The sequence below is a fragment of the Suricata suricatta genome, chromosome 17, assembly GCF_006229205.1.
Source record: "Suricata suricatta isolate VVHF042 chromosome 17, meerkat_22Aug2017_6uvM2_HiC, whole genome shotgun sequence".
Taxonomy (NCBI): Eukaryota; Metazoa; Chordata; class Mammalia; order Carnivora; family Herpestidae; genus Suricata; species Suricata suricatta.
The window spans coordinates 16644180-16670011 of record NC_043716.1 but is presented as its reverse complement, the minus strand read 5'-3'; the positions used below and the strand labels follow the sequence as shown (position 1 = coordinate 16670011).

At 45.7% G+C, this 25832-nt stretch overlaps 1 protein-coding gene across 3 annotated transcripts in view; it reads right to left on the bottom strand.

Annotated features, from left to right (window-relative positions):
- The window catches only part of PHF12 (PHD finger protein 12), a 41251-nt gene extending 18383 nt beyond the window's left edge, over positions 1–22868 (bottom strand). The window contains exons 1-3 of one of the 3 annotated variants that reach the window (XM_029927903.1): positions 22213–22868; positions 21387–21568; positions 389–461 (exon numbers count right to left, since the gene is read on the bottom strand). In XM_029927903.1, coding sequence (XP_029783763.1) covers positions 389–461; positions 21387–21568; positions 22213–22278 — 321 coding nt within the window. In that variant the 5' untranslated portion in view covers positions 22279–22868. Of the gene's footprint in view, positions 1–388; positions 462–1038; positions 1367–21386; positions 22059–22212 lie in introns of those variants that run through there. The other 2 variants (XM_029927902.1, XM_029927904.1) reach the window with 2 other exon arrangements.
- Between the last annotated feature and the right edge of the window lie 2964 nt (positions 22869–25832).

The window sequence follows — 25832 nt, the reverse complement described above, 5'->3', positions numbered from 1 at the left end:
ACACCCAGCCAAGCCTCTGGACACCAATAACTTATTTGCCTTGGGATGATGCTTTTCTTCAGCTACTTTCAGTTATAGATAGAACTGCCACATTCAGACCACTTTTCAGGAGGTCTACAACTCGTCAGGTCTACTCCTGTCACTAGTGAATGAACATGGCTCAGTAAATTAACACACCTCTTCTGCCCATTTCAGCAGCCCATGTTTGGATTTTAGGCCCTACTGGATTCCAAACAGTCACCATGGGGAGAGTGAGGGTGATTCCAGGGCTGGAAAAGACAAGAAGAAGGGACGAAAATGCCTTCAGGGCCAGGCCGTCTTAGCTCTAGAATATCAGTGCTCTAGATCTGGCATTCTGAGCAAAGCCTTCAGAGAGCGGCATTATTACCTTTCGGCGAACAGTGCACCGGTGACACATCCACTCCCCAGGAGGCAACATCTCTTCACTCAGTGGAGGATTACTGTGGGGAAAAGACAAGGGCAAGACTAAGTACTAACCTTGGATTCAGCAGCAAAAAGCTTAGGTAGGTCTGGCACAGTGCTGCTTGTCCCGACTCCTGTGTTGGCTGGTCCTGCAGCTACGAACACTGCTAGGGCTCTTTCTTTCATCTTTCAAGATGGTAACCTGGCATCATTTACAATAACCTAAAGAGTAAGGACCTACTCCCACATCTTAGTAAGAGAAGCCAAATTCAGAGCTCTTAACATTGAGCTTTAAGAGAAAGATAGAAAGAAGTCATTTGGAGCCTTGAGAATAATCCTCAAACTATTATCATGGCAGGTCCTCTAGTCTTCAAAGTTTGTCACTATAAGTCTAAGTAGGCTCTTCCATCTGCTATTCAGAGCCCTGTGTAGCACCGTCCCGTTGTACCTTCCCAGGACCCTTTTGGGTACACTTTCGCCAAGTCAAATCGAAGACCTGCTATTTCTTTCTTAGAGCCCTTTCCCCCTAGAACACTATGCTTGTGAAGCCATATTAATCCTGTAAGGCTTAATTAAAGATAGATTAAAGATGGTTGCAAATTCTGTTATTCCTACCATCCAAAGGCAGGCCACTTCCTTCCTCTTGAATTAGGCTTGAGTTGTGACTCATGTTGACTAGTAGAACACAGCAGAGGTGACTATATTGTAATTTCCGAGGCCAGGTCTTAAGAGACCTGCAGATTCCATTTTTACACGTTTGGAATGTTCCATCTCAGCGCCCTGCTGTCATGCCAAGAGGCCACACTCAGGAGAGTTAAAGTGCTCCAATTAATAGCTTCCTCTGAATTCCAAGCCAAAAGCCAGCATGAATTACTGCTATGTGACCAAGCTGTCTTAGATCATGCCAGCTTAGTCGAGCCTCCAAAGGACTGTGGTCCCAGACAATACGATGCTGAACAGAAAAACCACCCAGCTGAGCTTAGTCACCCACAGACTTGTGAGAGAATAACCAGTGTCTGTTTTAAGCCACTGAGTTTTGGTTAGTTTGTTACACAGCAACAGATAACTGAGTACAGCTCCTCCATGTGCTCTTCCTGATGGATTATCTGAACCCCCTGGACATCTGGGCTGTAGGCTTTATTTCTCCTTTGGCACTTCTCACGTTTTCCCTTATGTGACAGTTCTCTGTTTTTTTCTTTTTAATATTTATTTATTTTTTAAAAAAAATTTTTAATGTTTTATTTATTTTTGATACAGAGAGAGACAGAGCATGAGAGGGGGAGGGGCAGAGAGAGAAGGAGACACAGAACCAGAAGCAGGCTCCAGGCTCTGAGCTAGCTGTCAGCGCAGAGCCTGATGCGGGGCTCGAACCCATGAACGTGAGATCGGACCTGAGCCAAAGTCGGAGGCTTAACTGACTGAGCCACCCAGGCGCCCCTAATATTTATTTTTGACAGAGAGAGAGACAGAGCATGAGTGGCAGAGGGGCAGAGAGAGAGAGAGAGGGAGACAGAGAATCTAAAGCAGGCTCCAGGTTCAGCACAGAGCCTGACGCAGGGCTTGAACCCATGAACTGTGAGATCATAACCAGAGCCCGAGTCAGATGCTTAACCCACTGAGCCACCCAGGCAACCCCTCCATCCCGTTTTAAAGTTTTATTTTATTAAAAAAATTTTTTTAAATGTTTATTTTTGAGAGAGAGACAGAGAAAGAGCAGGGGAGGGGAAGAGAGAGGGGGAGACACAGGATCTGAAGTAGGCTCCAGGCTTGAACACACAAATGGTGAGATCATGACCTGAGCTGAAGTCAGATGTTCAACCAACTGAGCCACCCAGGTGTCCCTTTTTAAAGTTTTATTTAAGTATCTCTATACCCAAAGTGGTAAAGCTTGAACTCACAACCCCAAAACAAGAGTTGCACACTCTTCTGACCCAGCGAGGTGTCCCAGTTCTTTCTTTTCTCTTTTCCTTTTCTTTCTCTATTTATCTATCCATCTGTATATTCAATTTTTTTCTTTAATGTTTATTTTTGACAGACAGACAGACAGACACAAAGTGTGAGTGGGAAAAGGGCAGACAGAGAGGAAGACACAGAATCTGAAGCAGGTTTCAGGCTCCAAGCTGTCAGCATGGAGCCTGATGGAGGGATCAAACTCACAAATCATGAGATCACGACCTAAGCTCAAGTCAGACGCTTAACCAACTGTGCCACTAAGGCGCCCCCATCCAATTTTTAAAAAGTAAGCTCTATGCCCAATGTGGGACTTGAACTCACATTCCTGAGATCAAGAGTCACATGATCTAGTGACTGAGTCAGCCATGTGCTCCTCTTATTTTTTTCATTAGAGGGACCAAGATAAGGATCCATTATAGGATCTCTTCCCTCCTTGTAGCTTTATAATATAGAAGTTGCACATACAGTAGTCACTCAGTCAATACTGAGTCAAAATTAGAGCTGTTTAGGGCTGGCCTTACTGAACTTCCAGATCACTAATTTCCACTAAGGTTACACAGAGAACCATATATATGGGACTTTATTAAATGCTTGAGAGCGTCACATTTCTAATGTCTACACAGTACAAATTCTCATAGTGTGGTCCCCAGATCAGAAGCAAACATCAGTATCATCTGGGAACCTATTAGCAAAGAAATACAATTCTGAGACCTCACTTCAGGCCTACAGAATCAGAAATTCTGTTATACATAAGGAGGATACATTTATGCTAAAGAAATTCTTTTATTTGGTTCCTAGTGGTCAGAAGGGAGTTTTTCATAAAAAAAAAAGATGAGAAATACTAAAAAAATAATTGAGGGTTGAATATATAAGTACTCTTCTTGAAGTCCCAAGGCTTAATGTTACGCTGCTCTACTGTTTCCATCTACAAGAGCACTTGGCATGGCAAATTTTCCTAGCTCCTGCTTTGTCACACTTCCCTGTAGACCGGAGTATACATGTCAGGATGTCCACTAAGTCCGTGGAGCTCCTTGCTTCCTTTCCTCCCTGTTTCCTTGGAATCTCAGAGGAAAGCCTTACAGAAGCAGAAAACTGGAGGTGCACTGGTCTGTTGTGACAGGTCTTCAGGCCCTAGAGGACCACACGTGAACGTCACCTGTAAAGTCTTCCCTAGTTCTCACCAATGGATTTCTGCACAGGCCACATCCAAACTAATGAAATATATGCATGTAATTTGCAAAGGCTACAGACTCTGCCATGCTTCAGCAACTGTCATATTAAAATTAACCCTGAAAAGGCTGTCACTTCTAATTCTGTTTTTCATCATTTCTTTTCATCTGCCCATTCGGCTTTGTACCAAGATACTCTTCACCAAACATGTAAAGCAGAGAAGGGCAAGGCAGATTTGAACTTAGATCTTTTATCAAGATGTAAATGGCCTCCTGGTCTGCCCTTCATGATTCCCTCAATCCAGCCCCAATCCCTACTGGCAGAATGAGTTATTTAAAACACAGTTCTGATCATATCACCCTCCTAATACAAAGCCCTTCAGTATCACCTCTACCCTATCCATTATAGGATAAAGTTCAAACTCCTCAGTATTGTAGGTTAAGACCCCTGTGGCCAGAACCCTGCCCCCTTCTCTAGCTTCACTAACCTGCTAGCTCCCACACAGTCCATACACCCTTTTCTCCACTGTGTGTGTGTGTCCATTCATTTTGGAGCCACTACCGACAACCACAAAAGCTGGGCCTTCCCTTGTTCCTTCACCCAGTGGATTCTTTTTATCTTCTAGGGTTCAAATCAGATATTACACCTCCAGGAAGCCTTCTCTGGCAGCTCCTAATTCCCTACAGCACTTCTGTGCCACACTGTACTGAAACTATTACGCACTGGAATCCCCTTCTCTTTTTTATTTACCTTTTACTTTCACACTATGCAAGATCCCTTGCACATGCTAAGTACTCAATAAAGCTTTAAAAAACTGGGAACACTGAGGCATCTGGGTGGCTCAGTTGGCTGCACATCCAACTCTTGATTTCAGCTCAGGTCATGATCTCACAGTTCATGAGTTTGAGCCCCACATCCAGCTCTGCGCAGACAGTGTAGAGCCTGCTTGGGATTCTCTCTCCCTCTCTCTCTGCCTCTCCCCTCCTCATGCTCTCTCTCAAGTAAATACACATTAAAAAAGAAAAAGAACTGGGGAACACTAAAATAAGCTTCTAGGAAGTAAATAAGGCAAAACAATGAAGTTAGGCAAACACTTGTTTTGGTGGTTAAATCACACAAAATAATTTATGTTTTCTAAGTCACAAAACAGTAAGACACCAAAGTCAAAGACCACACTTGCCAACTCACCCGACTCATTTAAATCTTCTGTAGACAATTTGATTTGTTTTTCTTAACACAGGGGTAAACCGCTTAAGGTTTGTATTAAGAGGCTCTTAAAAGTAGTTCCTGGTTGGTTTCTAAAGAATTGCTTTTAGAGATTCCAACTTTAAGACCACTTGTTTCTCAGAATTCTAGATTATGGCCAGGGGCTCCTCTTGTCTGCCCTAAAGTGTGTGAAAAGGGATGTGAGTTTAGGGAATAGTACAGGGAAGTCAGAATGTTATCTCCAGGATGAGCATAGAACATTTCAAACAGTGAGGCCTTGTTGAAATTTTGCTTTCTCAATGACAGAATGTGCATCTTGAAATAAACTTGAAAATGTGGCATCTTTTAAAAATGTTTATTAATTTATTTTGAAAGCACGAGGTGGGGAGAGTGCACAAGTGGGGGAGGGGTAGAGAGGGAATACTAAGCAGGCTCCATGCTGTCAGCACAGGGCTGGACTTAGGGCTCGATCCCATGAACTGCGAGATCATGACCTGAGGCTGAGCCGAAATCAAGAGTCGGCTGCTTAACTGACTAAGCTATCCAGATGCCCTGAAAATGTGCTATCTTGAGAGGAGGCAGTAATATATATGATAGGATGGATAGGGAAGGAAAGTCTATGTTTCTAGAAAATGATCATCACAGGTACACCCGGAATACAAATATTCCCCATGGTAAAGCTTTCTCATTGATGATGTTTTCTCTTTGCCTCTAGCAATTCCTTTCAAGCTGTTTAGAAGGCAGTTTTTCAACTCGAATATCTAGAGCAAGGGATTCATGAAATGGATCCAGGAAAGACAGACTGTCATTGGAGTAATAAGCTCAAGAACTAGTTCCGAAAGAGGCTGTTGTGCCAACAGACTGGTTTTATCCAACACCAGAAATATTGCCAACAGGGAAAGGATTCCAGGGAGAAAGGAGATTCTGCAGCTTCAGGACACTCATGTACGTAATGCATCCTGAAGACTTTCCCATCTCAGCTGCCCATCTTAAAGCTCTTTCTCCTGTAAGAATGGTGCTCCCGTAAGTTTAGGGTGCAACTCTGAAACCATTACATGTGTGCCAGAGTCTTTAAATCAAGATGTCTGTCAAGAAAAACAAGGCTTTGTCTCAGCTCCCTCTTATCCCTACGTATCAATGAAGAGAAGGTGCTGAGAGTCGTTCTCTAGTGTTTTCACAGATGCTCTTATTTGATCTTCACTAGCACACTGTGACAATTCCTTTTTTTATTTTAATTTTAATGTTTTATTTGAGAGAAAGAGACAGCGTAAGCAGGGGAGGGTTAGAGAGAGAGAGACACACACAGAATCCGAAGACAGGCTCCAGGCTCTGAGCTGTCAGCACAGAGCCTGACGTGGGGCTAGTTCTCTTATTTCTGGGAATAATAATTCCCAGAAATTATTCTGGTAACACAGTGGAATGTTCACTGAATTACCTTCCTCAGCCTCAAGGTCAAGCATTTCCTTCTGTATCAGTAGTATCTATTGAGTTCTCACTGCTTACTAACCAAGGTACCACAGTGGAGGAGGGACTATTAGTTATCATCTACCCCACCAAGAAATAAACTACTCTCCTTTGGGGTGAGAGAACCAAAGTCATTTGTCCACTCAAGCATTAAACAGACCATTACTGTATGCTAGGCAATGTGCTAAGTGCTGGGATTTCAGACATGGTTCTCGCTCTCAGGGATCACAGGCTAAGTCATGAAAGAACAGCTGACAATGAGACCACATACAATTGAATACACCCTGATCCTTGCCACACAGAGTGATAGAAGACTCAACTGTGCGTGGATGCCAGGCTCAAAGAGCTCCAGAAATTTACTTGGTACCTGAAGGTGGCAGTGACCTTTTCCCTACTCTTTTTCCATAATTCAGAACTATTGAGGAAATGGTAATTCAGTCAGTGATCCTTTAAACACAGCAAAGTTAAGGATCTTGATGGGTTCAGGAGGAAACTATAGTTCTGGAAGGTGTATTTCTGTATTTTGAAAAACTCCCTGATACAAGGAAAGTTCCAAAAGGGAGGACATTTTCCTGCCAATGACTGTTTCATGTCTATCTAGAACCCAACAGCATATTAACCTTTAGATTCATTCTGAGAACTGTCCAAGTCATAAGAAGGAAGGTGAGCCCTGGAATGTACATGAGCTGGCTTCTCTTAGAAAATTCATAGCTCTTTAGAAAGTGCCCTGTGAGGACAGAGCTTTTGCAGAATGTCTACTTCACTTCTTTGGATGTTTCCTCCCAGATCATTTGTTAAAAAGCCCTGGCCCAGGGGCGCCTGGGTGGTTTAGTCAGTTAAGTGTCACCTTCAGTTCAGGTCACCATCTCATGGTCAGTGAATCTGAGCCCTGCATTGCACTCTGTGCTGACAGTGTGGGTCTGGGTGGGATTCTCTCTCCTTTCTCTCTCTGCCCACCCCCATTTGCTTTCTCAAGAAGTAAATAATAAATAAACTTAAAAAAAAAAAGTTCTGGCCCTTGGGCACCTGGATGGCTCAGTCCATTAAGTAACTGACTCTTGATTTCAGCTCAGGTCATGACCTCATGGTTTGTGAGACTGAGCCCTGTGTCAGGCTCAATCTCTCTCTCAGAAATAAATAAGCTTTTTTAAAAAGTTTATTTATTTCTGAGAGAGAGAGCAAGCAAGCACGAGTGTGAGTGGGGGGGGCAGAGAAGAGAGAGAGAGAGAGAGAGAGAGAAAGAGAGAGAATCCCAGGCACACCTCAAAAAATAAACTTTAAAAACAACAACAACAAAAAAGCCCTGGTCTTGCAATTCCTGGCCAGAAGGTGACTGTTTGCTGCTTTCTAACTCACTATTTCTTCTAACCACTACCTGATCTTAAAGACATTCGGTTAGTTATAAAATAGTTTCTAAGAATAGAGCTCTAAATCCTCAGAGAGTGTACAAACTGAAGGACACGCATCTCAGTTTGGCGTGGCTGTGAGGCCTGACAGGGCCTACAAACTGTTAACAGTAACACCTGTACACAAACCACTTAGAAAAGCTGGTCAAACGAATTAATTTTTCAAAACTAAAACTCCAAATGCCAACGTATTTGGCATCTAGACTCCCATAAACAAATCTAAATGACTCGGCTCTACTGCTGATGAGGGTGTCTAGATTGGTCTATTTCTGGAGTCATCGACGAGAAAACTACAAACTTGCACCCCTCAGCTAACTGTAATGCCTGCATCGACGGACCTCTGCGTCAAAGATTCAAAGCCCAGAGCCAGATGATCCCAACTCAGCCAAAGGATGAAGTCCAGTTTTAATTTAGAATGCCTCTTTCATTCACTAATGAGGCTGCAGCCCACCACTGCAGTTGGAAGATGCTAGTTGTCATGGTTCTTGGCTCTCTAATTAAGAGGATCTATTTCAAGTCATATACCAGCGTGGCTGATCTGAGACTAACCTCGCTCATCTCCCCCACCTATTAATACGCATGAACCTGCACGACATTAACATTTACTTCAGATTTAGACGCCACCAGTGGGACCTGTTGCTCCACAGCTCTGCGTTAATTATCCATCCAGCGCAAGCAGTTTTTCAATATGGAACTGGATGGGGGAGGGGAACCAGAGAACAAAGGGAGGAGGGGAGCAGTGGAGAGAGAGAGGGAGGCAGGGAAGCAGAAAGACTGCCTTTCATTTCAGAGACCTATTTTTTTGCATCAAAACATGCAGATAAAAATGGTGCAGGGCTCTGGACTGGTTTTAAAAATACGGTAGGTTACCAATCTATGGCTTGCAACTGTCCATCCAGCTAAGTGACAGTGACATTTTAAAACTTGAGCCAAAGGCAGCTGGGGAGACATGGAAATATCACTAAACCAAATTAAAAGCTTTGGTATGTGTTTTAGGACAAAAGGAAGATGGATGAACAATATTTAAGAAAGAAGACATTCCATTTTTTTCTTCCTAGACTGACAAAATATTCTATCTAATACAAAGACTGAACAGGAACACTATGCAGACAGCATATCTGTACACAATATACCAACAGCCTTCCACTCGGGTTCTCTTCTGAAAGAGGTCAGTTGCATGAACTGCGAGGGTCTTTCCTGTCAGAACCCATCATTCACCAAGAATCAGAAGCTCTCAAGCCATATGTGGCAGTTTCGGTTAAAATATCAGACTATGAAAGATATCACTGACCCCTCCCCCCATCTATATGTCCCCTCCCCTTTTTGGGCGGTGGTGGGGTGTTCAACCAGCAAACAAGAGCACTGAGCAGTTTTGATTTTTAATTTCACAGTTCATGGGTCTCATCCATCCATCTGAGGTCCACTACCAGATAAAAATCCTGCAATTATATTTAACGGCATTGTGTTAAGAGTGACTGCAAAAGACAGTACATGCTCAGAACAGGCCTACTCTCCCCCAGACCAGCCCTGCTGCTGTTGGCCAGCTCAGGAAATATGCTGGTTATTAGCCACCATGGCGGGTGAAGGTGATTCCCGACAGGATCACTATCACGTCTCAGCCTCCTTCCTGGCAGCCATCTTGACCTACAGAGGAACCTATGAGCACAGAACAAGCCTTCTGTACACTGAAACCAGCCTCTGTTCTAGAAAATCTAAGAGGTAAAATTTAAGGAAAATTTAAATCAAAAACATCTTTTAAAACTTTAAAGCTGTATTAATATATCCCAATTTAATGGTCTATGTTTTGAAGAAACAAAATCTAGTGAAATCTAAATGTCAGCATAACAGTATGTTTCCTCTGGACACTTATATGGGCATTAGTTTTTATCTTCAAATACAGCCCACCTTTCAAAGGCAGGGAAGATAGCCATACTGAATGACATTGGAGATATACACAAAGTTCAGGGGGTCCTTTCCCTCCTTCATCCTAGCTACTGACTCAAGTACAGCTAATGCCACAAAGTACATAGAAAGTATGAGGGCTACTGGCTTTTTCATGCAAAGCCTCAGTAGCAGTGTTAACAAGGAAACCGATGAACTGCCAGCCCATTACAAATGCCCCATTGAGAAACTTAGCTAGCTGCGTCACTTCCACAGGCACACAATCCTTTCAAACTCGCTGACCGTGCCCCCCAATGTCACTGCCTTCTATGCAGAGCTGGCTTGTGGCAACCTCCCAGTGAAGGACACCTGGGGAACAGGGTTATAAAGTCAGTACAGCAAAAGGAGGGTGGAAGGGTAGAACACCAACAGTTTTACCAGGTGTTCCCCTCTGCTAACTTCTCTGCAAGCTGAGGCTGGGTACCACAGGGCCTTATCTATCTATCTATCTATCTATCTATCTATCTATCTATCTATCTATCTATCGTTAGTCAGGCTATTCCTGCAATCCTGGCTTCTCCACAACGGCTAATGAGCTGGCTATGGAGATTTTAGAAATGGGCTTCACTCATTCACCTCACGATAGATGCTGGAGCCCCCACCTGTTTTGGAAATCAACATTCTGGCCTCAACACTTTCTGATGTTCCTAGGAATGTTCCATTGGAAAGAAGAATCAACAACTGTAACTGTGTATTCCATAAGAGTCTCAGAAGTATGGAAACCTGGGTTCTGTTCTGTGGCCAAATTTACTGGACTATCAAGAACAAGGAAATAACCAGGCCATATTCTTTTTGCACACACAGCTCAGGAAATCTGGATCAGTTTACATCTTATAGATATTGGGCCTCAAATTCTAGAAAGGCTGGGAACACTAAAAACATTAGCAATGTCTTTATTTGAAATCCACCTAAACACAGGGAGCAGGTTTCTACTTAAGAGATAGCTGGCTTTTCCCTAAGGAGGATTTCTGCTTCATTTACCCTCCTCTGACAGGGTCTCCTTGAAAAAAAAAAAAAAAAAAAGGAAAAATAGAGAATAACAATTTGCATCAAAACAGCATAGGGCCTATTCCTTCCCTCTTTTACCCCTCCCCCCAAATTTTACTCATAAACCTCAAACTCCCCACCCTACATGACTGAGGTAATCTCCTGGGCATACTGTCAAACTATGCTGTCGGGGTTTGATGCCACAGCTAAGTGCTGACTTGAGCTTCTGAAGCCTTCCAGTTATACCCCCAGTGACCTATTTAGGAGGTGAACATACTTCTCAGAGACAGAGCACCACAATTTTTTCCCTTTGGCCCACTTTTCTCTCAGATGATCCCTAACCAAAGAATGATCACCCCTACAGGTCTGATTGTGTGCATACAAATGATAAGATCTGAGGAAAGCTCTTACACAGCAAGTATACAAGTCTTGGACATAAGCTCTTTCCCATAATTTAAATAAACTGCAGCTACTTTTCTTACCATACAGCTTACTTCAACACCAACAAACCGAAGCCCTCAGTCAAAGATGTCTGATATCATGCAATAAGGTGTTATACAAATTAAGTTAGGCTAGAATGGCTAAGTGTCATCTAAGCCAGGCAAAACCATGAGGACTATAAAGGAAGGATAAAGAAAACAAAAAAGAGGGGCACCCGGGTGGCTCAGTTGGTTAAGTGTCTGACTTCAGCTCAGGTCATGACCTCACAGTTCATGGGTATGAGCCCTATGTCGGGCTCTATGCTGACAGCTCAGAGCCTGGAGACTGTTTCAGATTCTGTGTCTCCCTCTCTCTCTGCCCCTCCCCCAATGACACTTTGTCTCTCTCAAAAATGAATAAACATTAAAAAGAATGATAAAGCCAAACCATGTTTATCAAAAGACCAAAATCACTGACAGAATACTCCCTACATTTAAGATGCTTTCAAAAAATGGCAAGCAAAGAGTGCCTGAGTGGCTCAGTCAGTTAAGGTTCTTGATTTCAGCTCAGGTCATGATCTTCCCGGGGTTCGTGACTTCGAGCCCCACATTGGGTTTTGCACTGATCGCATGGAGCCTGCTTGGGATTACCTCTCTCCCCCTCCTCTCACTTGAGGCTCTGCTTGAGCTTGAGCTCTGTCTCTCTTAAAATAAACAAACTTTAAAAAACAAAAACAAAAAATGGCAAGCAAGATCAAACAAAGCTGAATATAGCCAACCTATGCATGAAAGAACTATGAGGAGGCATCTGGCTGGCTCAGTCACTTAGGCATCTGACTTCGGCTCAGGTCATGATCTCACAGTCCGTTGAGTTGACGCCACACATCAGGCTCTGTGATGAGAGCTGGGAGCCTGGAGCCTGCTTCAGATTCTGTGTCTCCCTCTCTCTCTGCCCTTCCCCTGCTCGCGCTCGCTCTCTCTCTCTCTCAAAAATAAACATTAAAATAAATTTAAAAAATATATATATAGAAAGAACTACGAGGGGCGCCTGGGTGGCTCAGTCGGTTAAGCCTCCGGCTTCGGCTCAGGTCAGATCTTACGTTTGTGGGTTCGAGCCCCGCGTCGGGCTCTGTGCTGACAGCTAGCTCAGAGCCTGGAGCCTACTTCCGGTTCTGTGTCTCCTTCTCTCTCTGCCTCTCCTCCTCTCATGCTCTGTCTCTCTCTGTATCAAAAATAAATAAAGCATAAAAAAAAAAAAAAAGAAAGAACTATGAGGGGCACTTGGCTGGCTCAGTCAGTCAGAAGAGCTCGCAACTCTTGCTTGATTTTGGGGTCATGAGTTCAAGCCCCGTGTTGGGTGCAGAGATTACTTAAAAAAAAAAATCTTAAAAAATTTTAAACAAAGAACTATGAAAAGTCATAGGTTTAGAAACATTTAATAAGATTAATGAAGTATAATTTTCATAATGCATTTTGACCAACAATTGAGGACTGTCAATTGAAAAAGATCACTGTAGAGTTTCCCGCTAATGTTTCCAAAGCTTCGTTAAAACCAAGAATCAGTAACTCTCTCTGATGGTTCAGTGAATGTGGGAATTAAAAAGCTCCCAGCTCATCTTAGGACCCCAGGGCTGGTGGAAAGAACAAGAGTAGATCCTCATTGCCTAGTTTTATAATGTATCTATAGTCACTTAAAGTTCTAGACATTTCATTAGCTTCTCTGCTCTGTTCTTTGCACAAATGCAGAGAAGAGAAAAATAATATTCAACATCCTTCTGAGGATCACAGCGGGATAGAAAGTCTGTAAATGTGTTTATGCTGCTACAAACAGGGTTCCACTCTGGAACTCAAGCTTGCTAGTAATTCTTGAGAGGTTCCCTCAGTCCTGCATGGCCGGGTGGTAAAGTGATGTCTTTGGGCTACGGTTAAATTCAAGCCCTGCCGAGAGTCCTCTCTTGCTCACTCAAGCTTATTTCAAAAGAGCCTCACGCAGAGCCCAAATCAGTGGGAAAGACTGTCAGTAGGTTCAGGCAGGGAGTCCCCGCCCTGCTGTTACATTCTCTGTCTTTTGTCCTTCCAAGATTGGGAAACATTTCCTGAGATCTATCTAGTACAGTTTATCAGAAAACAGGGGAAGGGCAAAGACTTAAAAACCAAACGCTATTAACATAGAGGAAAGCAAACGTAATTGGGGGAAAGGAATGGTCACCACGTATTTGTGTTAACAAAGGTACCACCCACTTGGTAGGACTAGACCTCACTTCTGTTCCTCAACCAGGGCTTATCTTTGCATGTCTCTCATTTGTAATACCACTAGGTATTGCACAGCAGTGAGCAGAGGAAATGGGTCAGCCTCTGGCTTTCAAATAGTTTAGTGAGCATTTAGTACACGGTTGCAAAACGGAAAGTAGCTTTTTGAATGAGTGACTCAAGTTTTATATTACTTGAAATTTCATCAATCTGTAAGGTGTACTTGGAATTTGCTTACCATGAATCCAACAACAGCTCTACATAGTAGACAAATTCTTTTCTGCTGATGGGTCAAAGCAATGATTTCTCCTTTTATCAGTGTCTACTGTACCCCCTCAGTGTCTTCTGCCTCCCACGCAAATGTGCTAAAACTTCATCTTTTTTCTTATTTGCTGAGACCTGGACTCAGAAATAGTATTAGGTTTAAAGGATGAAGACTTCGACATCTGTAAATGGCAGGCAGAAAAAGGAGTCACCTTCTTATTCTTCTTAACTGCGCTCAAGTCATGGGAAAAACAGTCAGCTATGGACCTGTGCATGCGTCCTGGGCATGGTGACAAATCCGCAATACCAAAGTGCCTTTCTGAAATTTGGTCTAGGACTTGCACTGAATACAATGTCCTCCTCTTTCAGGAAGCTGGCAGGGGGACAGCTATACTCCTGTCCGGTCTCTTGGGAGGCTAGCATTATGCAGAAGTGCTCTTATAAGTGTCACTCATTGAATGGCAATGCAGCTGGCCACGTTTGTACTCCCTGGGGACTCCTAAGTTAAAGGAAGAGCACAGTTAAGGTGGGAAAACAAACTGCCCCCCATCCCCCTGCTCTGGTGGCTTAAAACTCTGGCAGCTTAAAATAAGAATGCATTTCCAGGAGCCTGACCTACATGATCATAATATAACCATTATAATCCCGATAGCGCCATCAAAACCCCAACAAGAATCTTTGACTAGGGCGGCCTGCTTAACTACGCACCCAAGGAACTGTGTATGTGCTTGGGGTGGGACAAGAAGGTTCAAAGACAGATTTCAACACTCTTATGTATAACCAAACACAAACAACATTCAGCTTCATCTATTTTCTTTTGCCTTAGCACTTGTAGGAAAGAAGATGCACCTATTTCTGTTAAGAAGCAGGAAATCTGCATTCCTAGGTAGCAAAAATCCTCTTGGGGGCATCAAAACAGACCGTTTCTTTTTATATGCCATATAAAACAAAAGGCAAATATTCTCTTCACTCTGTCTCCCTATTTATTGCTATCTGGGCCTACATAAAGACACATATAAACAGGTGAGTTCACCACAGTGCACAAACAGTTTTTGTTCTTGTTAACTGGGTTCAAAAGATAGCTCAATTGATCTGGAGTTATTTCCACCCCAAGGTGTCACCAATCAAAGTGAGAAAATTAAAATCGTCCTCCTTAAACTAGGAGCCTCTGAATATGAGAGGTTTTTTACACAGAAATTTTCTACTGTGGGTGGTGGGTGCCTAGTGGGCAGCCTGCCTTAAGGCAGGTGGCCGATATGGTTCCCTCCACTGAGATGCACCATCCTGGCTGGAGTTCACAAAAAAACCCTTTTACTCACTGTCATTACATTGATAACAAAGGCACGAACTTTAATTAAAGTGCGCTTAAATCAACTACCTTTATTCTACATAAGACTCAAAAATTAGAAAATAAAGTGGGGGTGTGAAAAGACAACCTACAGAATGGGAAATGATACTTGTAAATCATATATCTGACAAGGGACTTGGTATCTGGAATATGTAAAGAACTCTTACAACCTAGTAATAATAGTAGAAAGAAAAAAAAAACCCAAAACCCCAAATAACCCAATTAAAATTGGACAAAGGATCAAAATGGGAAAATCTCCAAGAAAATATACAAATGGATAATAAGCACATGAAAAGATGTTTGATAGCACTGGCCACTAGGGAAATGCAAATCAAAACCATAGCACTCCCGCTCACAGGACAGCCTTTATCAAAAAGATAATAACAAGTGTTGGAAGAAACTGTAACCCTCCTATACTGGTGAGAATGCAAAATGGTGCAGCCACTTTGATAACCAGTCTGGCAATTTTTCAAAGGTTAAACATGAGGTGCCCTATGACCCAGCAATTCCACTCCTGGGTACACGACCAAGAGAAATGAAAGCAGATGTCCACACAAAACGTGCACACAGTTGCTTACAGCCTCATTGCTCACAATACCCAAAAGGAGAAAAAAATCCAAATGTCCATTAACTGATAAACAAATCAACAAGAATGTGGTATAGCCATAAACAGACTAGCATTCAGACATGCAAAGGGATGAAGTACTGATAAATCCTTTAAGGGTGAACCTTGAAATATCACTGGTCCTTTCACTCAGAGCTCACTTAAAACCAGTGTTTCATTCAACACACAGTTATGTCTATTTGGATCCCTTTTCTGTTCAAATTAGATAATTTATTTGGTCTTATTTTATGATTTTTATGGTTTTTTAATAAAAATTATCTTGGAAACATAATTAAGAAATTAAAACAGACCAACATGCATCCCATCTCTACATATAAATGAAGACAGTACTTAAATATGTCTTTTATATACTTACATGTAAAAAATACACTAGTTGTTTACAAAGTTTAGTTAGTGGAGCCCATCTGTAAAGTACTTTGAGAGCCTTAAGGAGCAGCAGGAAATTGATGACATTACAATTGCATCCCACCTTTCGCTGAGTATGGTAATCAATTTGGGGACAGGCCCAAAATGAAAAATTTCCCACAGTAAGACCACTAACTACTTGCCTTAGGATATGCAAGCACTGTTACCTTTGAAAAGCATTACCTCCTCCTTGACTTTTAAAAATTTCTGATGCTTTTTAAAGTTTATTTATTTTGAGAGAGAGAGAGAGAGAGAGAGAGAGAGAGAGAGGGAGAGAGAGAGAGAGAGAAAGCGAGAAAGCACGTGCACAAGTAGGGAAGGGGCAGAAAGAGAAAATCCCAAGTATGTTCTTCACTGATAGCCCAGAGCCCAGTGTGGGGCTCAAACCTACACACCGTGTAACCGTGTGAGATCATAACCTGAGCCGAAACCAAGACCCTCAACTGAATGAGCCAGCCAGACGCCCCTCTGATGCCTCCTTTCTTAACTGCAGCCATCTACGTTATATTTTGTGAATAAAGAATTCATACTCAATATTATTATTATTGTTTAAGCAGTGACTATCCTCTTTTCTATGAACCAAAGCACTCCTATCACAAGAATTGGTCCCTGAGCCCTACATTAAGTTTACAAAGCATGCATGTGAAATTGAGCTAAAATTGAATGTTATTGGACCCTCCCTGTTTGAGAGGAACATTTAAAAACAATACTACACACCCAGATTCCAATGCAATGCATCAAATGCAAAAATAAATAAAATACACATAAAACCAAATTAGGTTTGTTTATTGTCGAATTATTTTACTATTAAGGGGGCAAGGTGATGAGAGGAAGGCCAGATGCTATCACCTCCGGTTCTTCAGTGGTAAGCTTCCAAGCACTTATAATGTCAGAAACAACAGATTCATATGATAATGTTAAAATAAATGTATTTTAACTCATCAGTAGCCTGGTATTATTCTCGCGAGGAGCTAAACACAACAAATCAGAAAAATCACCTTCTTAAAAGCTCAATCGGCAAGATTTTCTGCAAGGCAGTTTTCTACTCTAAGTGTGAAACCTGTCTTGTTATGACTCACTGAAAATTAAATATGCAAAACTCCAAGCTGAGCTTAGTTTTGCCTGTGCAAAGAGACCTTTTTACTCTCATTCTTCGAAAACCTCATTTTGGATCTCGCTGCCAACACCAAAGAGAGGAAAGCCGGCCAACAATTCCAAATATAACATGCGGAGGCAAATGCTACAGAAATCTGTCTGACGGGAAGCAACCATGCTGAGGTCTGCTGAGGTAGATGCACTTCTCAATCAGACCGTTTTGGTCCCTTCTGGAGCAAAATGCCATGAGAAAGCAATCAGAGGAAGACATCCAATTTCCAGTCAGCCTCATTACTGGGGGCCTATGGTATTCACTTTATCAGTGAGAACAATCTAATCCATTTCAAACGGAAAGATGGGTCAGTGGCAACCCAAGCTCCACAAGTTATTGTAATTTCTTTAAACCAATTTTCAGGGACCAATCCATGGAGACCAGTATTTTCTGAAAGTCCAACGAATGGCGTGACAATTATGACAGAGGTCAGGTTCAGCAGAAAACACTTACAAAACCTCCCATACCTCTTTCCAGTTCTCCTGGGACAGGTTTAGTAACCTCTACTGCCACTCTGAATAACTGGTAAACCAGTTAAACTTACATAAAATGGTTACATGTCACTTAACCAAAAAAATTGGCTCAAGTTTAATTCTTCAGTGAGGTCATGGTACTGAGCACAGGGCAATTCATTCCCCAGCCCAGAGGATCATTACAGAAAACCCAGATACAGAGCTTCCAGTCTAATTGGGAAGAGTGAAGTATTCCTCATACAGAGCACTGGGCCCTGAGAAAAGACAAAACAATTAAAACAGTTTATCTGACCAGTCATTTCCTCCATCAGTTTATCTTCAAAAAGCCCCTGTGGTTATGGCTATGTCACTAAGCCCAAGAGGTAAAGTTTGTCTAGAATCACTTCTGGAACATCTTACTAGATCTCACTCACTGTGAGACAAGCTGGCAAGGCACACTAGATTGAAAAAGGACTTGTTTCAGGCAGCTTTGAATGAACACCCACAGCAGCACCACGATTGGGATCTACGGGGTTTGTAAAACCTCCACCTTCACTCCTGAACATGGAGAAAACTAACATTACAATGCTTATCAAAATACAGCTGACTCTTGGAAAACAGGGGTTTGAACTGCAGGTCCACTTATTTGCGGATTTTTTTGTTTGTTTGTTTTTGTTTTTGAGAGACCAAGAGAATGGGACAGGGGCAGAGAGAATCCCAGGCAGGTTCTTGCACAAAGTCGTGCAGAGCGCAATGCGGGGCTTGAACTTGCGAACCCCAAGATCACGACCTGTGCTTACCAACTGAGCCACCCAGGTGCCCCAGGTGGACTTTTTACAGTATAGTACTGTAAGTGTATCTTCTTTTGCTTATGATTTTAATAGCATTTTCTTTGCTATAGCTTACTTTATCATAAGGAAACAGTGTACAATACATGTAACATGCAAAATAGGTGTTAACTGTGTTACTGGTGAGGCTTCTGGTCAATAGTAGGCTATTAGTAGTTAACTTTTTGAGGAGTCAAAAGTTATGCAGGCTTTTGAATGCTTGGAAGTTGGTGCCCCTAACCCTCCAGCACTGTTCAAGGGTCAACTGTAATCCAGTCTTAGCCAATTAAAAAGGGAAGCAAGAGAAAATATAGCCATACCTAACTGCACTCCCACACAGCACAAGTAAATGGCATGAATTAAAGCCAGCACATTCAGGAGTCAAAATTTTCTGAGACTGTCAACTGCTTGACCTAACTATTTTGGTGGAGATGGTTAACAAAGTACTTCACTTGTGCTGGGAAGAGTGTGGAATTCAAGGCAGGAATGAGGGCTAAGCCTCACTCGAAAGAAGGCTTCCTGCCTTTGTAGCAGCATCTTAAATGTTTGGTAGTTTATATAATAACTCAGATAAGTCAATGGTACATTCAGTACTGGCATCTTCAAAGAGAGAACTGGAGATGTGAAACAAATCCTGCCTCATTTACTAGGATTCTTGAATATCTGATTACCAATTCCCATTCATGGTCCTTTAAAAAAAAAAAAAGGAAAAGAAAAAAAAAGTATTCAATGAAATACACAGTCTGGGCAAACCTGAGTATCGCCAACAGCTAAAAGTACCTCCTCTCCTAGCTGAAGTAGAAACTGTTAATTGTTACAACTTGACAAGTCTTACACTCCTCTAATTAGAAGATCCAGGTTAGGTTTTAGAGTTTAAAAGCTGAAAGTCAGGCAAAACATCATACTTTTTCCATACCTGAATGAAGTTTCTAATAAACAAGCTTGGCTTGCTAAACAAATGGGACTAAAGATAGTGAGTTTATAGGGGCACCTGGGTGGCTCAATTGGTTAAGTATTGGATTTTGGCTCAGGTCATGATCTTGTGGTTCCTGAGTTGGAGCCCAGCATCCCCCCGTGCTGACAGCTCAGAACCTGCTTGGGATTCTGTGTCTCCCTCTCTCTCTGCCCCTCCCCCATTCATGTGTTTTCTCTCTCAAAAAGAAATAAACTTAAAAAAAAAAAAGATAATGAGCTTAGGAAATTCTCACTCAATACAGGGGTCATCATCCCTGGTTAACACTAGCTTCTTCCTAGAGGTAAAACATTAACCCACATTTTAAATCAAGAGGCCTACAATTCAGTGTGGGTATATGTAACAAACGAGCATAATAAAAAACGTAAGCAACGGGATAAAAGCTGATAAATACCAGAATATATCCAGGTACAAATCTCTTCCTTGCTCAAGACCAGCACAGGAAACTTGACCAGAGAGATTTTCTCCAGGTAGATCACACCTTACAGGAAGCAAAGTCTTAAAAACCACAGACCCTTCCTGCTGGTATTAGTCACTTCATCATAAAAAATTTAAAGCCAGCAACAAATCTTCCTCCAGGATAACCATTTTTGTTCCTGCAACATTACAAGCCAAGATGGGGTGCCCTCCTGGGCAAAAGCATCTTGTGAATGGTAATGGGAGCTTCCTACATAACTTCTGACCACACAACTTAAATTTGCCCGGTATCAGTCATCTAATAAGTGTTCCTGAAGCTGCAATTAGTACAAATATACAGTATGCACTACTCCACAAACCGAGAAGCAGAATGTGAACGGAACACTGTGGAGAGCCGAAGGAAAACCTTTTTTTTTTTTTTTTTTTAAACAGAGGACTGAAAAAAGGCAACATGGAAAACTGGTGGGAACAAACAGAAGCCCCCCTCTTTCCCGCTCTCTCACAAACGCCTGCTTCACTCAACTGTTGCTGAACAACAGAACAAGAACCCATCAGAACACGACGCAATCTGGGTTCCCAGCGCAGATTCGGGATTTTTGTGGAGGGCAGAGAAGGGTTTCTCCTGGCAGAGACTGGAGTTTAAACTCTTCCTGGCCAGATTGTTCTGGGCTGAGCTGCTGAGGAGGATCACGCAGCGGGCGATCAACCCAGGTCCCTCCCTCTTTCTCCAGTCTCTCCCCTCCGCTCGCGTTCAGTGAGGGGGGAGGGGGGAAGCGCTCAGCTTTCCAGCTCTCTGCTCCTTAAAAATGCCCTCGCGGAACCAACCGCACACAATCCTGCCCCGGCAGCAAAGGATTTTGCCGCGAAGGGCTCGTCGATCCGGAGCGAAGTGAAATGGGCGCCCAAGGGCAATTTTAATTGTCTAACCCGGCCCGATTTCCTAAGAGGCGGCAGCGCAGGGAGGGAAAGAGGGAGGCAGCTCCGAGAGGCAACAGGGGGCAAGCGGAGCCAGAGAAAGGGGACCGAAGCGGCGAGATCCTAGCCCTGGCCCCCGAGGAGCTTCTGCAGAAAGGACTCCGAGCCTCTAGCCCCACCGTTCCCCGGGAGACGTCTGCAAATCATATATGCAGCCAAAATGGCGCTGAGAATAAAAATATAATTTAAAGGCAGGTCGCCATATTGTAAACAGAGAAGCAGAGAAGAGGCGGACTCGAGAGACACCCTTCAGGACTTCTTCCACAGCCGAAAGCGCCCGGGGGTCTGGCCCAGGCCAGCTCGGGCGGCCGAGGACCCCGCGCACCCGCCCGCAGGAGGGCCCAGCCCGGCAGGATCCCGAGGGCGGCGGGCGCGCGGGCAGGCGAGCGGCGCTGGGCCCGGAGCTCCTCCCCTTCCTCCCCCACCGCCGGCGGCCGTGCCCAGCCGGCTTGGTCCCGGCTACCCAGAGACTTCCAATCCCAGATGGGGCTCTCCTCGCTCGTCCCAACCCCCCACCTCGGGGTCCGGGCACACTGCTGCTCCTCCCCCCCCCTCCCCAAACGGCTAGATCCCGGCAGACAGCTGGGGGCGGGGAAGCGCTCGCCCCGGCGGCTGCAGAAAGTCAGCTAGCGGCTGCAAGCGCCCGTTATTTCGGCAGCCTGGGGGTAGGCCGGGTGAAGGAATGTGCCGAGAAGGGTCCGCGAAGGAGCTCCAAAGGGGTCCCCAGACCTTACCAGCACTGGAGGTGGAAGGCGGCCGGGCAGTGATCACAGCATAGGAGATCCCCACCTTCTTTGCAGCTATCGCAGCTGTCGTGGTTGGTGGCCCTGCCGCTTCTCCGGGGCTCTTTTTCAGGCTTCCGACTCCGCTTTTCCGTCTCATCCGTCTTGGGGGGAGCCAGCAGAGCTTGGATTTGCTGCACACACACATAAACGGCGTGTGTGCACACTCGGAGCTCCCGGGCGGTCCGTCGCCTCCCCAGCAGGGCTTCTCCGTCGCCCACCCCTCTCCCCCCTTTTGTCCTTCTTCCTCCCATCCAAGCTGTTCCCAGAACCTCTCAGTCCCCGGAACCGGGGGGAGCCCACCCTAACAGCGTTCCTGCAGCACAACGAGAACAGTTTCTTCCAAATGGGGAGAATCAGGGTAGGGGGGATGGGGAGAGGGTGCGCGGTTCCCTTCTCGCCACTTCCTTGTATGGACAGTGGGGGACTCCAAAGCCAGGCTCTGGAGAGGCCTGAAACCCGGTACCCGGACGTGCTGGGGGAAGCACAAAGGGGCCGACAAGAAGGGGGTGGGGAGGCCCGCCGGTGCAACGACATGGAGTAGGTTGGTGCCTCGGGAGAGCGAATCCAGGGCGGCGAGTAGGTGAAACTACTGCAAACATCCTCGGAAGCTGAGCTCAGCCCCTCGAATTGCAAAGAAGGAAGGGAGAGTCTGGGTGAGGAAGAATCCCCCTCCCCTGGCCCTTTTGCGCTGTGAGCTCAGGACCGGCTTTGTGGGGCGGAGGGCGGAGGTTCCCTCCCGACGCTGGGGGAAGGGGATGAGGAGGGCCACTCTTACCTCCATCAGCCCCCCCGACGTGTCCAAGTCGTACACGATCGTCTTGGTCTCCATTTTCTCCCACATTCATCCACCTCCCGGGCTGGGCGCTCTGTGCTCCGGCCCCCCCAACCCCGGGGGGAGGGGGGAAGCGGGGGGAGGGGGCGCTCCTGACCCCGGCCCCCCTTCTTTTTTCCCAACACGGGTCCCGACTTCCTCGCCCTGGCTCCCCCCCACCCCCCGGCCCCCAGTCCCCGGGACGGCAGCGTCCTCCCCACGGGCCGTGAGGGGGGAGCGGCCCCTCAACCCCGGCCCGGCGGCTAGCTGCACGGTGGGTCCCGGCTCCGGGGGTCAGGCCTCGGCGGGGCCTAGTCCCACAGGCTAAAGCCGGCGCTGGCGACCGCTGGTCCGGCCGGGAAGGCTGGCGGGCGCTGCCATCCCGGGGTTGGGGGGATCGGAGGGGGGGTGAGAGGTTAGGTGAGGTTGTGGTACGTGAGGTGACTGCGGGGAGGGTGATGGGGGGTGGTCCCCGGGCTCCGCCTCTCGCCGCCGCCGCCGTCTGCGTCCCGGCTGCCGCGCACTTGGCGCAAACTTACCGCGAGCGCCCGCAAAGCCACCCGCGCAGGCGCCCCGGGATCGCCGCTCGCCGCGCGCAACCGCAGTGACAGCCGGCGGCCGGGCTCCCGCGCAGCCGCAGTTAGGGGGTACCCCCCAGCGCGCAGCCGCGCTGGCATTCGTCTGGCGCGCCGAAGCCCCGCCTTTCTGCCTTGCGCCAGCGTACTGAGATTAAGGGGGCGGGACTCGAGGTCTCACGCAGGCGCCTGGGACAGCCTGTAAGGGTCACAGCGCAGCCGCAGGACCATGGGGGCGCTTCATCCATTGGTGTTTGTGTATAGGCCGAGAATACTCGGTTCCTGCGCAGGCGTGTTGAGAATGCTCGCCTTCCGCCCCACAACACAGTCGCCTTCCGCGCAAGCGTATTATCACCTGCAGGCCCTAACAAGAATGCTTCTACTTTCGCCATTTTGGCAATGGGATATAGGCTACCATGTCCTTGGAGTCCTCTGACATGAACAGGAAGGAGCAAGGTGTGGTGTTAGATGGAGCTGGTAGGCTGTCAGTGACAGCTGTACTGCTACGGTTTTTGTACTGGATCGTTTGGTTCCCAGCGTCAGGTGTGGCTGAACTAGGCGCCATATTGGTAAAGAGAAAAGAAAAGCCATCGCGACAGAAAACTATTCTTTTGGTGTGGGGTTGGATGGCTGTTCACACTTCCCTCACGCTCCCAACACGAAGTTTTAGCCAGAGCGTCCCTGCCTTGCGTAATGATGGCACCATGGAGAGTTCCTCCTGCCGGTTACTATCCTCTCTTGATCACTGTCCCTTAGAAATACTCCAGAGGAAGCCAACAGCGAAGAGTTAGTAATGCTGACAACGCCCAGCTACCTGCCTGTAGAGGACTTCAACTCCCAGTTTGCAATGTGCAAGAAGGCCAAAGGACGAACGTGACCACATTGCACCCTGGGAGCAAGAATCGCGAGGGATCTGGTGGATTGTGGGAGTCGTAGTTCTGTGTGCATGCTGTGCACTGTATGTTGGGATGGACTCGGGGAAGGGTGATTTGCCTTCTGGGAAGGGAAGCTTTTGAGAGCTGCAGTGTTGTATGTTGGGATTTGTAGTTTGAAGGCCTCACCTCAAATTCTGGGGTTTCCTCCCCCCTCCCTCACGGCACCTGCCCCTCCCATTCTCTTGCCTGACTGTAGGGGAAGAGGTGGAGAGGGGAATGACATCACTGTGCCTACCACTAGGCATTTAGTTGGCATTGTTGCCAGGTAATTGTGTCCAGCTCACCTGTGATATTGAGGGGTACTTAGCATTTGCAGATAAAACTAGAAAGGGATTAAAAACCATCTGTGTTAATCTCATTTCCAGATGCATAGAGAGGAGCAGTGATTTGCCTATGTGTGAATGAAAGATTTGATTCTCAGGCCAGGACATTCTCCACTGCACCATCCTAACTGTCTGTACAGGGTTCTTGCTGCTGTTTCTTTTGGGATAGTAAGGAGGATGAGTTAGTTGGGTGCGGATGTCCGTGTGTGGTCTTTGGTTTCTATTTTTCTGACTTTTCCTATGATCCTCTTGGTGCCTGGAAAGAATGATAAGGTCATAGACCTTATCGTGTGTGTGTGTGAAGATGTCATGTAGATTGGCCGCTCTCTGCCTCTCCCCGCCTCAGCAAACAAGAAATCTTAGTGGCTATGGCCAGAGAGGTAGACTTCATAGAGAGTAGGGCTGAGCTAGATGTATGAAAATGGCCAGACCTCATCTCTGCTGGGGCTTTGTTTCATGTCGCAGGCCCTCAGAAGTTGGAACCATATGTGCCCTCTCTCACTGATTACTTCTTACTGCTCAGGACCCAGCTGTGCTGCAGTGTCAGCCTGAAGGCATTATGGGGCAGAGAAGTAGTCTATTGGCATATGTCAAGTGAGTAAGGCTTTGCTTTGATCAGCATCATTATTTCCAGTGGAGAACAGGAACAGGTGGTAGGCTGGAGAGGGAAATAATTCTTGGCTCTGTTGACAAGTGCCAGGGGAACTAATCATTCTATACACCTTCCTCTTTGAACTTGGAGGGTGAGGTCAGCCCAGAGGTTGGAATTTGGTGCCACCTTGGAGAGCTCCAGCCCTGGCTGTTCGAGGGGAATTGAGGAGAGCAAGCTAGCAGGTGGGATACAGATGTCTTCCCAAGTGACCTCTTGTGGCTAATATAGGCACTGCACTCTACATTGGCTGGAGTTTCTCCAACATTCAAGGAGGCCTGTTGTAGAGTGAGGCAGCCATAAGTGATCATGACCTCTCTGTTGGAAGACTGTGGAAGCAGAAGGTGCTGGTTGCTGCCATTATTTCCTTCAGGGATTTTGTCTTCTGGCTTCTGAGTGTCCGTAACTCTGTTGCCTGCCTCTTGCTCTTACTCTGGAGAGCAGCCATGCAGAGCACACCTCTAAGTATGGATATATAGGCTGGGAGCCAGGACTGGACTAACACTATCTTAGGAGGTGCTGGGAGCCATAGGGAAGGGGCATCAGTCCTACAAGTGGCCAAACATGGCAAACTTAAGCAGATTCTCTGCAGCCAACTTCTTTCCAGAGCCCATGGATAGGACTTTTGCTAAAATAGGAGCCAAGTCCCTATCCTAAGCCTCATCGCCCCTTCTCCTGACAGTTTGGATGTTCCCTGAGGCCAGGACAGATTAGGGCCTCCTGTTTAGGGGTTCAGTCTCTGATTCCTATTCCAATTTCCTAAACATTGCTAGCTGGGAAAGAAGGGGAAGGAGAGAGGCATCAGGCTTCCTGGGCATTGTCAACAACACAGTGGCATCGGGGTGCCTGGGTGACTCAGTCGGTTAAGCGTCTGATTTTGGCTCAGGTCATGATCTTGCAGTTTGTGGGTTTGAGCCCTGCGTTGGGTTCTGTGCTGACAGCTCAGAGCCTGGAGCCTGTTTCAGATTCTGTGTCTCCTTCTCTCTTGGCCCCTCACCCCCTCGTGCTCTGTCTGTCTCAAAAATAAATAAACTAAAAAAAAACCCCAAAAAACAGTGGCATCGAGGAGCAGCCTGGGAGTATGCCAGCCTGTAGTTCTGGA